The 13119-nt window shown below is 40.6% G+C and overlaps 1 protein-coding gene across 1 annotated transcript in view; it reads right to left on the reverse strand.

Moving 5' to 3' along the window:
- FBN2 (fibrillin 2) overlaps positions 1–13119 on the reverse strand; it is a 219281-nt gene that overhangs the window by 204032 nt on the left and 2130 nt on the right. Inside the window, exons 3-4 of the mRNA XM_047778547.1 lie at positions 8153–8251; positions 5248–5343 (exon numbers count right to left, since the gene is read on the reverse strand). Coding sequence (XP_047634503.1) covers positions 5248–5343; positions 8153–8251 — 195 coding nt within the window. The remainder of the gene's footprint in view (positions 1–5247; positions 5344–8152; positions 8252–13119) is intronic.

The following is a 13119-nucleotide window of genomic DNA, read 5'->3' on the forward strand; positions in this document are numbered from 1 at the left end:
CACCAGGGACAGGCCACCAGGATTACCTACCATCATCCAGAGCACACAGAATGGCTTCTGTTCTGCTCAGAGAAGCAAGACCAAAGCACACTATGAAACAAGACACCTTCACCTTAAAGCATCAGGGTGCCAAGGGGCCCTAAAATGTTCTGTCCGAATCCTCCAAAGCAGGATTCTCTCTACATCTGCACATGAACACCTTCATAAGAACCACACTTTTCTGCTTCTTTACTTGCCCCAAGGTGAGTTCTACACAGAAGTTCTGATTCATCACTGCCTTAAAAAAACAGCTGGGCAGCAAGTTAGATGGATAAATATACAGGATAAAAGGGAATAAAGGTCATAAGAAGCATGAAAAAGACAGAGGTGGACAGAACATGGAAGGCACCAAAATCTGTCGGAGAACTCCCAGGATGGGGTAATTTCACAGAAACAGTTGTCAGAAGTGAATACTTTGACTGCTAAAGATACCCTGCAAATGGGTAACTAATGAGATTAATTAAAGTGTGAGGAATTTTCTTGAAATACTATCAAGCTGTACGAAATGAACGTCGCTTTCCTAGACAAGTTCTATCATTCTACACACCCTGGCCTTTAGTGGGAGTGGGAGAAAGTAGCATGACTGCCACTCAGGATCATCCCTGCCTACATGGAGCGAGGGCTTCTCTCCTGGGGCTCCACACGGACTTCCAAACTTCAGGCAGGAGACTAGGGTGGATAAACCTGGAGTATCTCCTGGAGGGAGCTCGGCCCGTCCACGTGAAAACCAGTCTAACCTGAACAGGTTAGACTATCGATGCCTCTCTTCTTGCTAATATTTTTTAAAATTCGGACACCATAGTCTTATTCATAAAAAATTGTTGCTAACAGGCAACATGGCTCTTTTGTTACTGCAAATGAAATGAGCGATTTTTTAATTTCTAATACAGTAAATATCGGCAGATATAACCCATTTAGGCAAAAGGTCTTCAGAATCTTCAGTAATTTAAGAAAGTAGCAAGGGTTCCTATGAAGAAGGATGAGACCCACTGACACAGCTGTTTGCTTCTATTCTATTCCAAGAGAGGGAGCTCTTCCAGGAGAGGGACCACAGGGAGTCTGCCTCTGTATCCCCGTCACCTATTGTAGGGGTTGATGGACTGCAGGTTCTCAAAGAATCCTGCAATAGGTCAAAATCTTGCAGCATTTCCCCCACTTTCTTGGGAGGCAAAGTAACGCAGTGAAGAGGTAAAGAGTTCTGCTGCCCCCACGCATCCCAACCACACATGATCTTGCCGATTATCTGCTTCCCCGCCTGTAGAGCTAATAGTCCCTCCCCCATAGGAGTTTGAGGATTAAGTAAAATGGGGTAAAAACCAAAGCGCATGGTGGCTACACAGTAAGGTGTCCTACAAACTTTAATTCCCCTTCCTTTTTCTTTTCTTTTTTTTTTCAGAGCATTTATATGAAGAGCAAGATCTGCTCTACAGCATACAAAGTTTACACCAAAGAGCAGGAGTCAAAGAAGAGAAGCAGGCGATATGGATAAAAGTGGATAAAAAGAAAAAAACAGAGGTCATTTTCCTTCTTTTGAATGATTTATGATGTAAGTTACTTTGTATAATTTTTTTTGGTAACACAACATAAAGGAACAGAAATTTACTTTTCAACTGGAGTTGTAAAGAAACTAAATTTCCACCACTGGAAAAAATGCTGAGCACTCAGAAAGAAAAAAAAAAAAATGCTTATACCTAGTATGGAACAAAGCAAAAGGCAGGGGAAAAAAAGACTATGGATAGAAATATGAACTGGTTTATTTTCTTTTTCTTTTTTTTTTTTTGTCTTTTTGCCTTTTTCTAGGTCCACACCCACGGCATATGGAGGTTTCCAGGTTAGGGGTCTAATTGGAGCTATAGCTGCTGGCCTATGCCACAGCCACAGCAACGCCAGATCCGAGCCTCATCTGCATCGTACACCAAGGCTCACAGCAACATCAGATCCTTAATCCATTGAGCGAGGCCAGAGAACGAACCCGCAACCTCATGGTTCCTAGTTGGATTCGTTAACTACTGCGCCACAACGGGAACTCCTGCACTGGTTTCTTAACTGCCTACCACGATCTGGGGCAGAAGGGAGAAGCATACCCTGTTTCAAGTTGGTCAGCCTGTGAAAAAGAACCCTGATCATGACTGTAGAAGCCGGAATGTTTTTACAAGTGTCTGTTTTTATTAGACAGACTCCTGTACCCCTCAACATAAGGGCAAACACTTGGACATAAGTCAAATCTCAGATGATCAGTGTTACTTCTACACAAACTTACCACATAAAAACAGATGCTAAACGAGGTTAAAATGTTAAAAAAAAAAAAAAAAAAGAGGAATGAAACAAAAGCCTATTTTCTGACCAAGACAATTTCAATCTCTACTCTTGGCGCTACCCTTTTCCTTTGTCTTTCAGCTTACCACACTCTGTTTTCCTCCCGTCTCACTGTCTATTCTTTCCAGCCATCAGGGCTCTGGCTTCAGCCCACTTCTCTTTTCTACCTGCACCAACCTCCTAGTGATCTTCGTCCAGGCCTATAATTAAAATATTGGTCATATAAAAATTCACTCTATATGCTACCTCTATCTCTGACCTCTCTCCCAAAAGCTGAGTTCATAGCTTAAGAGACAGCTTAAGAGACAGCTTCAACAACCAAATCCAAAACAGAGCTCTTGAGACTCCATGCTCTTAGCCCCTCCTGACCCCAGCCCAACCCGCTCAGCCTCTGGCGCATCAAAAAATGGCATCACCATTCATCTCAGAGCTCGACCCAAATCTTCTAGTTGTCTTTATGGCTCTTCTATCTTCTTTCAGTCTCATTCACTGCACTCCTTCCATCAGTACCCACTCCCTTTCACAGATTCTACCTCCACTGCAAGCTTAATCCAAACACTCATCATACCCTCGGTGACTACAGCACCATCCACCAGCACCACTGCACTAGCCTCCTAACGGGTCCCTTCATCTTCTCTCCTGCCTGTTCTACATTCCAGGTTCCACAGAACAGCCACAGTGATTTTTCTTTAATTTAATCAGATAACACCAATGGCTGCCCATAATATGTAGGGTATGGTCCAAATTTCCTTCTTTGGCCTAGAAAGCCCTACACCTCTCTCTCTGAATTCACCTCCTGCCATCACCTTCTTTCCTCATTTCAGCCACAAGTCTTCCTCTGTTTCCAAAATGCATGAAATCTGTTCCCACCCTAGATCCTCTGATTTTGCTTTTCCCTTTCCCTTTGGCTAGAGCACTTTCCTCAGAGACCTAAAAACACAGATTCAGGTCTGTGTTCAAAGCCACCTTCTCGGAGATTCCCTGACCAAAAAAAAAAAAAAAAAAAAAGCAGAGACGTGCATATCCTGACCCAGGTTCTCTCCCCCTTACTCTGCTTTACTTCCGGGAACTTCTCATTACTTCAATTTGTATTAGACAGTTAACTTTTCACCTACCTGTTAACAGTCTTCCCCACCAGAATATAAGTTCTAGGACATTGGGCATCACAGATACACTCCCAGCACCTTGCAAAATGTGGGGCCCACGGTATTACTCAATAACACTGCCAAAGGAAAGAGTGCTTTCCAAAGAATGTTTTCTACATTTCTGGGAAAGGAGGTAAACAATTTTAATGTGTTCATAATCCTCATTTAAAAAAATAAAAAATGGGGAGTGCCCATCGTGGTGCAGTGGAAACAAAACTGACTAGGAACCATGAGGTTGCAGGTTCGATTCCGGGCCTCGATCAGTGGGTTAAAGATCCAGCATTGCTGTGAGCTGTGGTATAGGTCGCAGATGTGGCTCGGATCCTGAGTTGCTGTGGCTCTGGGGTAGGCCGGTGGCTACAGCTCCGATTAGACCCCTAGCCTGGGAACCTCCATACACTGCAGGTGAGGCCCTGAAAAAAAAAAAAGATAAAAACATAAAAAAAATTTCCAGGACTTTTCTGGGTTCACAAGCTGAAAATTGTTACATATGGTTCTTTACTGTCATACTTTCTCTGTATAAGGCAACTGCAAAGTATCTTCCTTAAACCTTTCTTGAGTTGACATGTACTAGTTATCACAGTCACCTTATTTGTTGGGACTAACGAATTTTTTTAAGTTACAGGACTTGCTTATACTATATGCTCTACTACCCCAAGTAAATATTACACAAGAATAGTTTTGTCCTGTAAAATACCTACAGAGCGATTTTTCAGATACACGATGCTCTTCTGACCCAGTGCTTTCTGCTTTCCTCTGAGTGAAAAGTTGGTAGCATCAGTATAGTTTGGAACAGGTGCAGAACAGAGAAGCACCTCATACAGGAAGGGAAACAATCTGCCATCGCCTCACTTCCCAGTTTCATGTGAAGAGCACAAAATCCCCTACTATTTGGGAAACACTCACCTAGAGTAATCCCCCGTGATAACTCACAATCCTTACATCCATGATAAAAGGTTATTTACTGGTTGTAATAGGATATTCTCCAGTGAGTGAAGACAATTCAGCTTTGCTGATTTAAAACTCCTTCTTTCACAATGACACACAATTTCTTAAAAAAATCATTTCATAGCCCTATACCATGGTATCAAATAATAAATACAGTTTAGCAAAGGAGAATTATAAGACTGACTCTCCTACGGCTAAAGTGGGGATATCCTAAAAAAGAGAGATCAGAGCAAATGTCACCATTTTTTCAGAAAGGTATTCATGTTTTATGGAGCTACATAAAAGACATGCAAGTAAACATTTACTTGTGCTCAAAGCTGATAAAGCACTAGTAATATTCAAGATCAGTTCTTTAAAAATTTTTAAAGAGCTAGAGAAAAATTATTCAACTCTAAGGTATGCCTTTTCTTTCTTTGCCCTTTTTTTTTTTTTTTTTTTAAGAGCCACACTCACAGCATATAGAAGTTCCCATGCTAGGGGTCGAATCAGAGCTGTAGCTGCTGGCCTACGCCACAGCAGAGCCAGATCCAAGCTGCGTCTGCCACATACACCACAGCCCACGGCAACAATGGATCCTTAACCCACTGAGCAAGGGCAGGGATCAAACCTGCATCCTCATGGATACTAATCAGATTCCTTTCCACTGAACCATGATGGGAACTCCTCAGGTATGCCTTTTCTACATAAGACATTTTTAAAGGATTATAGGCTTTACAAGACCTTCAGTTGTGACTTAGTATGAAATACCCACTCAATCAAATTATTTCTAATAAATTAAGTCTATCCCAGTGTTCCTTACGTTGTCCACAGTAAGTTCCAATATATCCCTTCTGGCACTGGCAGTGGTCATCCGCACAGGTCCCACCATTCATGCACCTAACGCTGCACTGCTGAACTGCAAAGAACAACAAAAAGTATACAAATATCAATCACCAATTTTTAGAATCTGTGAGAGTCACAAAACTATACTAAATATCCAATTGATGACAAATATACGCTACAGAAGCGTATATTTGTATATACAAAATATATTTGTATATTTAACACGTTCAGTGTTAAAGGGAGGAAATGGAAGGGAAGGAAATGTAGAACCTAGACTACATAGGTCTAGGTTCTAGGATGCAGGAGGAGGATACAGCTTCTCTGTAGACCTAGACTACATAGGTCTAGGTTCTAGGATGCAGGAGGCACTCAAGCATCCACTCAGAATGCAGTGGCTACATGCTCGCCTTATGAGCTCAGTGCCTGCTGTCCTGTTGGACTTGGAATCTAGGTTCATGGAGCTTACATTCCCATAGGGAGACACACTAAACACAAGTAAACAAACACCACATTGTCATTATAGAGGGTGATACTTCTCTGAAGGACACTGCGCTGTGAAGGAGAACAGCCTGGAGCCAAGAAAGAACCTAATACGGGAGAGAACCAGGGAGGACCCTCACAGGGAGAGGAAGCAGCTAATCAAAAGACCTTCCCTCCACTTGAAAAACTCAGAGTCACATGATAATAAAGAGGCAGAATGGGAATCGAAGATCTGAGAGAAGCCAGCAAATTCAGATAGTACAAGACCTCTTTGGCCAAGGAACGGTTTGTAGTATATCCCAAGTGTAACAGGGAGTCCTTGAAAGGGTTGAAATAATAAGAGAGCAAAGTGATGCTACTTATATGATCAAAAGATTATTGCAGCTTCTCTGTAGAAAAAGGATCTGAAGAGGATTGGCAAGAGTAGAAGCTGGGGAACCCACTGGGAGGTGACTAAAGGTGAGAGATGAAGGTGGCTGAACCACACGATGTCAATGGTGACAGAAAGGAGAAGATGGATTTGAGGTATATTTTCCAGTGGAATCTACAGAGCTTGTTAAAAGACTGATGTGAGAGAAAGGGAAGCAGTTGATGAAGCACCGGATGGATGGCAGTGCCATTTTCTGGGACCAGGCAAACTGGAAGGAGGAGACTGCAGTTAGCAACGAATAGTTTCATGCCATGGTTTCAGTTGCCTATTATCCATTCAAGTGGAGACGTTCAGTAGGAGAAGGAACATGTGAATGTGAAGCTCAGTGGAGGGATCTACTCTAGAGACAGCAATATTGGCAGTAATTGAAGACGTACAGGTAAATGAGTTCACTCAGTGTGGACAGGACTCTTGGGACTACCAAACTTTGGAGGAAAGGCTAATAAAGAAGAAAGGAGACTAAAAAATAAGAATCCAGAAAAGGAGCATTGCGAGCCATTAATATCACACAAGTGAAGGGAAAGAGAGCATTTCAAGAAGAGAGCGATCAATGCGCTAAATGCTTTAGGGAGCTGGGCATCCTGAGGGTTAGGAAAGAAGGAGAGAAAATTTCCTGATGCAAAGGCAGTCAGTATTTTTCCCAAGGCCAGATAAATTCATGGATCCTATTAAATGATACCCCATACACTGAAAGCTGGCTAGTGATTGCTCAGCTGCCAAATAAAGGAATTAAGAAATTGACTTCTAAAAATTTCTCCAGGATTGGGTTTTTTGCTGAAGGGCATACTTGAGAAAACTAAGAAAACAGGATAATGAAGATTTGGTAATGGAATCTTCCAGGCAGTCAGACAAATGAGGTTCAGGACAGTATTGGAGGACATCTGGGTGGCCAAGAAAGTATCGATGAATTCTGAATAAGAGATTCCAAAAGGCTGGGAAATGACAGATTATTTTCAAAGGAAATGAAACTAGAGCCTTCATCAGAAGTGTCATCATCAGACGATGAAATTTATTTTATGAATCTCGAATCTTATATTCTTCAGACAGATTATTGATTACTTTTCCTTAGGGAAAATCTGTAGAGAGAAATGCATAACTTCACACTTGTTTGAGGCAGATTTACAGATTCATTTAATTATTGATCAATTCGGCAAACAATGTCGGCTTCCACCTTGTTAAGTTATACCTTAAACACTGGCCTAAAAGATTGGAGTCTAAAGACCCAACAATTTCTAACTGGATCATGAAAAACATGATTTTAATCCACTGTTACAGTGATCTTTCAGAGCTGTTGGGAGTCCGTACATGCACAGCAAAATACGTTAATATGTGTAAAGCATCTGGTCAGTACACAGTAAATATGTGCTAAATATTGTATCCTAATCCTCTTATCCTTCCTCTCTAGTTAACCTGCAAAACAGGATATGAGCCTCAGGAGTTAAGCAAAGGCAAGAAATAGAACCAAGGGCTTGAGTCTACAGGCTTAGGCACCAGAATCCCCAGATTCAAATCTTTGTTACCTTGGGTGAGTTAAACTTACAGGTGCTTCAATCTCCTACTCTGTCAATGGAGTAATAAAGGTACTGCGTAGAATTCATGTGAGGATTAAATAAAATGATAGCGTCAAACACTTAAACCAATACCTGCAACATAGTAAAAACCCAGTATGTTACAGCTATTATTCTCAAAGAATTACTTCTCCACTGAATCCAGGCTCTTTTACTGCACAGACAGATAGCTTCTGGAACAGAATATGAAATCATTTTTCTTAATGAAAATCATTTTCCCATTACCTCTTAGTTGTTGGTGGCAACAAGTAAGCCACCAAAGATTACTACTCCAAAGATTAATAGGGACCTCACAGGTCTACATCCTCTTGGAAAAGGACATTTAGTATTTACTCAAAAGCTCAACAGGCAATGCAGTAAATAAGGTCATATATTAAAACAAACAAACAAACAAAAAAACATACTTGATTTTGAGCCACAGGTTGGTGATATTTGGCCACTGGAACAAGTACACATGTTAGGACGGGAACAAAATCCATCTCCACAACTGTTTCTACAGATCGCTGTGGAAAGCACAACAGGAAAGCAGATGAACAATTAGGTAATAAGCCACAGTTTACAACACAAGAAAGCGACAGTTAAAAAGAGAAAATCTGAAAAACTAAGATATAAAATACATGCTATATAATGCCCCACTTCAGGTGTGCAACAAAATGACCTATCACAGACAAGGAGATACGTCTCTTAAAATGTCCTTATGATAATGTGCACACAGATGGAGCTGCTTTAAATTCCATAATCCTCATCGGTCACCTCTTATCAACAACACAAGTCATCTTTTCCATTTGAGGCAGAGTTTCTTTGCAGAATCACTATAAGAACACAGTCATGATCCTAGGAAGCTGGGAGGGCTGAAGAAACCCTGAGGTCCTGTGTACCTTTGGAAAACACAGCCCCCTCTGTAAAGGACCTTCACAGGAGACAAAGAATGTGAAACTGACTGCACTGCAAACTCCACACTCCAAGGACGTGGCCAAGCCCCAGGGGTTCCATGCACATTCCTTCCCGGCTGGTATCTGACCTGCCCCATCATCAATCTTTGTTCCCCTTAATAATTCCCTCTCTCCTTCCTCCAGCCTTTCGTCTCCCATGCTACCTCCACAACACAGCCTATTCCTGCTGCTCAGAAAAGCTGCTGCGACATTTTGACGGAGGGAAAGTCAAAGCCTCCTGCAGCTGTGACCTCCAAGGTCTGAGGGTCATCAGAGCAAAGAATGCCAGGCTCACTGACACAGCACATACCATAGATCCTCAAAATCATTAGCCCAGGGCCTTCAAATGGGAAGTCTCTCTCATATTTAGAGTCAGTTCATTTAGGCACTGAGAGATTTATCTCTATATCCACAACTGAATTCTCTCTTTGTGCAGGCAAGCGAGGGCTTTAACACTCCATGACTGGATACATGAAGACAGGAAGAGGAGAGTCTGGGAATGCCCTGAAACTAGCCATAAATTTACGTATGTAAATGTATGTATAGGTGTCTTTTGCTAGGAGGGGTCCTACAACTTTCAAAGGGATCTGAGAACCCAAGAACATCATGGAATGAGCATGTTTCTACAGAATTGCTTTTCTTCTCCAAATTGCCTTTTCACATCCACATAATATGGCCAGCTTCCCCACTAGTACCCCCTATAAATGAAAATGTCAGAGATCACAGTGTGAAGATAATTTTAGGCAAGAACACGACTCCTGCCATAGAGTTGACTATTAATTCTTAAAATGTACTATATTTTCTGATCACCAATAACTTTCCAATGATAAATGATGTTTAATAAAAATATTCTTTTATCCCAAAGTTCCCTCTTCCTCAGCAGATGGACATTGAGTCTGGGCCTAGGTTAAATACAAGGTGCCCCTTCCCAGGTCCTAAAGCCAAAGAAGGTCTGATGGGCTGGATATTGGTCATCCTCAGACAGATCCCTGTCATGGCCAGGGATACTCTCTACATCCTTGAACCAGTAAGAAGCACAAACACTTAATGCTCTTTTCCTTCACATTCATCTCGAACTAGAGTCCCTCTCCTCTAAATATTTGACTCTCCCATGATCACAAAAAAAAACCACAAAGCCCAGAAGTAGCAGAGGAGTGGGGAGAAAGGATCTGGTTGTTGGGATTTCAGTGATGCTGGGGGCACAGAGGAGAGTAAATGGCTTGCGAAAGGTCTGAGGTTGAGTTCCCGCCCTAGCACTGACCCACTGCAAGCTCAGAAACACTCTCACAGCTTCTCTGGGTTTAGTTTTCTCGTTGGTAAAATAAAACAAAGGGATTATATTGGAATGTTCTGATGTCTCTTCAGGTTTCAAATGCTATGATTCTGGGCCAACCCCTTCCCACTGTCATTTCACTGATCAAAATGCTCTTCATAGCATAATTTCACAACAAAAAAAATTAATAAGCAAGCTCTTCCATTGCTTCATGTTCTAGCAAGATTTTTAAAAAACAAGTGTAACGTGAGAAAGTCAATTTCATCCTTTAGGAAACAAATATTTGGACGTTTGAAAATACTTCAGTGATTTTTGCAGGCCACAGTTGAGAACAATAACAACAAAACACAGATGCAAATCAAAATGCATTAAGTTGCCAGTAGTTTGAAAAATACATTTTTATTTTTATTTTTTTGCCTTTTCTAGGGCCACTCCCGCAGCATATGGAGGTTCCCAGGCTAGGGGTCTAATCGGAGCTGTAGCCGCCAGCCTATGCCAGAGCCACAGCAACGTGGGATCCAAGCTGCGTCTGCGGCCTACACCACAGCTCACGGCAATGCCGATCCCCGACCCACTGACCAAGGCCAGGGATTGAACCCACAACCTCATGGTTCCTGGTCGGATTCGTTAACCACTGCGCCACGACGGGAACGTCTACATTTTTATTTTAATCTCTCTCACAAAGCCTGGCCAAGGCTAAACAATTAAAATTCTAGGAGGTGATTGTTTTATTACCTTTCTATAAAGAAAAAAATGTCAATGTATAAATGTATGAAGAAATTAATCTTTGGTACTCCTTTTCTGATTGTATTTTATTCTCCTTTTCTAAGTTGCCTCAGAGTATTCTTTTGCTAAATGATGGAAATTCAATAAATATAATAAATAATTTGTTATCATAAGAAGTCACGGAATGAAAATTCTTTTTTATTGAAATATAGTTGTTTTAAATATTATATTAGTTTTAGGTGTATAGCACAGTAATTCAGTATTTTTGCAGACTATACTCCATTATAAGTTACCACAAGATAATGGCCAAAATTCCCTGTGCTATACAATATATCCTTCTTGCGTATCTATACGTAGTAATTCGTATCTGTTCATCCCATATCCCTAATTTGCCCCCTTTCCCACTCTTCCCCCGTTGCAGCTACTAGTTAGCTTTCTATATCCATGAGTTTGTTTCTGTTTTGCATGTACATTAATTTATATCATTTCTTAGATCCCACATATTAGTGATATCATACAGTGTTTATCTTTTTCTGACTTATTTCACTAAGGATAATATTCTCTAGGTCCATGCACAATGCTGCAAATTGCAGAATTTCATGGAATGAAAATTCTTGGTTTGTTCTGACTTCATCATAGTTTTAATTTGGTTATTATCTCCATATGTTACAGTTTTACATGTCAGAATCATTAAACTACTGAATTTAACACAAAACATTAATTTGAAATTTAGATGAGACCCATGCAAGAGAATATAAAGACATTACATTCTCCCTCTCTTTTGTGTACTATTTTATACTCTTGAGTATCTGAACTACTTTTTAAATGTGCGGATAAATATTTTGTAGGTATCTCTTGACACAAGTACTATAAATGTTTCTTGGAGGTATGCAGATGATTTCAAAGTTTATGCTTTTTATAGGTTTATGATACATGTACGTTCCATTTCATAACTACCCAAATACTTGGGAGTAGTAGAAACACGGGCCACAATATTCACTGTTACTTTGATATTTCCAAAGCTGAATTTCCAAATTTGTAAAGGGCACAATGCTATTCAAAGACCAAAAGTATTTAAAGCTGACACTCAGATACACACACACTCACACACACACACACATATATATACACACATATTTTTTTCTACTGCAAATATTCTGGAAGGCTCTGTTCTCTGGAATTCCCATTCCACACTGATCCAATAAAAACTGACTTTACAGATTTTCAACACGTACCCTAAACCAATCCCTCCTCCTCGGCTGCTCTCCAACTCAATAATGGCAGTCACATTCATTACATTCAGTGAGTCAGACTTTCCGCAGTGCCTAAGTCACTCCCGGCTAGTATGGCAGGTGTGTGGTGAGTGACGTTAGCTGTTTCAGGATTCTGAGAACCACAGTAATGCCCTACTGGTCTGAAAAAGTAAATGCACCCTCTGCAACTGCCTCACAAATGTGACTTCTGTGCTGGAGGGAAAAGAATCTGATACGCTGCCATTCTTTTTAATAAAAGGAAAGGCTATTAATCCGAGGGTTTATTTAAAATATTTATGAATCACATTAAAGGACACAGTGGTAGCTTCCTATTTTTGCCTCATTACTGGAGACTGTGGGATTTTTAGGGTAGAAAAAATAAGAAGCTGGTCTACACAACACTTGAGATTTCATGACTTTTAAAAAGCCGCACAGAAATAACATTAAGGGTCTATCGAAAACCCACAAAGCCAACAAATATAGAGTCAGAGATGCCACTACATCCTTATTATCCCTTGGCTAGTGTGGCTTGCCCTTTTTCTCTGTTCATGTTGCACAATTATCTTTTCCCTGGAGAACATCAAGGTCGATCTAAAGTCAAGAATGGCTCTGAATGAATGGGCTGCCTGTGATACCTGGCTCTCCTCCCAACAAGACAAATGTGGCTGTGCTATATAAATACACAAGAAAAGGCGATCACACTTCAACTCACAAATTCACCGGCATGTGAAATAAGACATCCCATAGTCCATCCCATTAGAGGCTGGTACCTAATGACTTCTCCAATTAAAACTTGGAGAGCTGGGTATACACTTTGGAAACTGAATAAAATAATTAAAACTTTTAAGGTCAGATATACAGAACTTTTGAAGTTCTAAGATACATACTTTGGAAATCTACTGTACACTCTAAGATTTGGGGTCTGGAAATCCTAAATTTAAATGTGTTCCAAAAAAAAAAAAAAAAAAAGTCCAGCCATTTGAAAGAGTTCTCTCTTTTAAAACTTTTGTTAATCTGGGTTAACTCTAAAGCTCAGAGAGTGCTCCTTTTGTATCCATGTTATTTGGCTATTGAGATGAAACCAGAGATAATAAAGTGGTTTTGCACAGAGGCCTAAGAAAGCTTGAGCTTCAGAAGGCCTAAACAAGCAGAGTCAAAAGACAGATAATTTACATAATCACATTCTG

The sequence above is a fragment of the Phacochoerus africanus genome, chromosome 4 (assembly GCF_016906955.1).
Source record: "Phacochoerus africanus isolate WHEZ1 chromosome 4, ROS_Pafr_v1, whole genome shotgun sequence".
Lineage (NCBI taxonomy): Eukaryota > Metazoa > Chordata > Mammalia > Artiodactyla > Suidae > Phacochoerus > Phacochoerus africanus.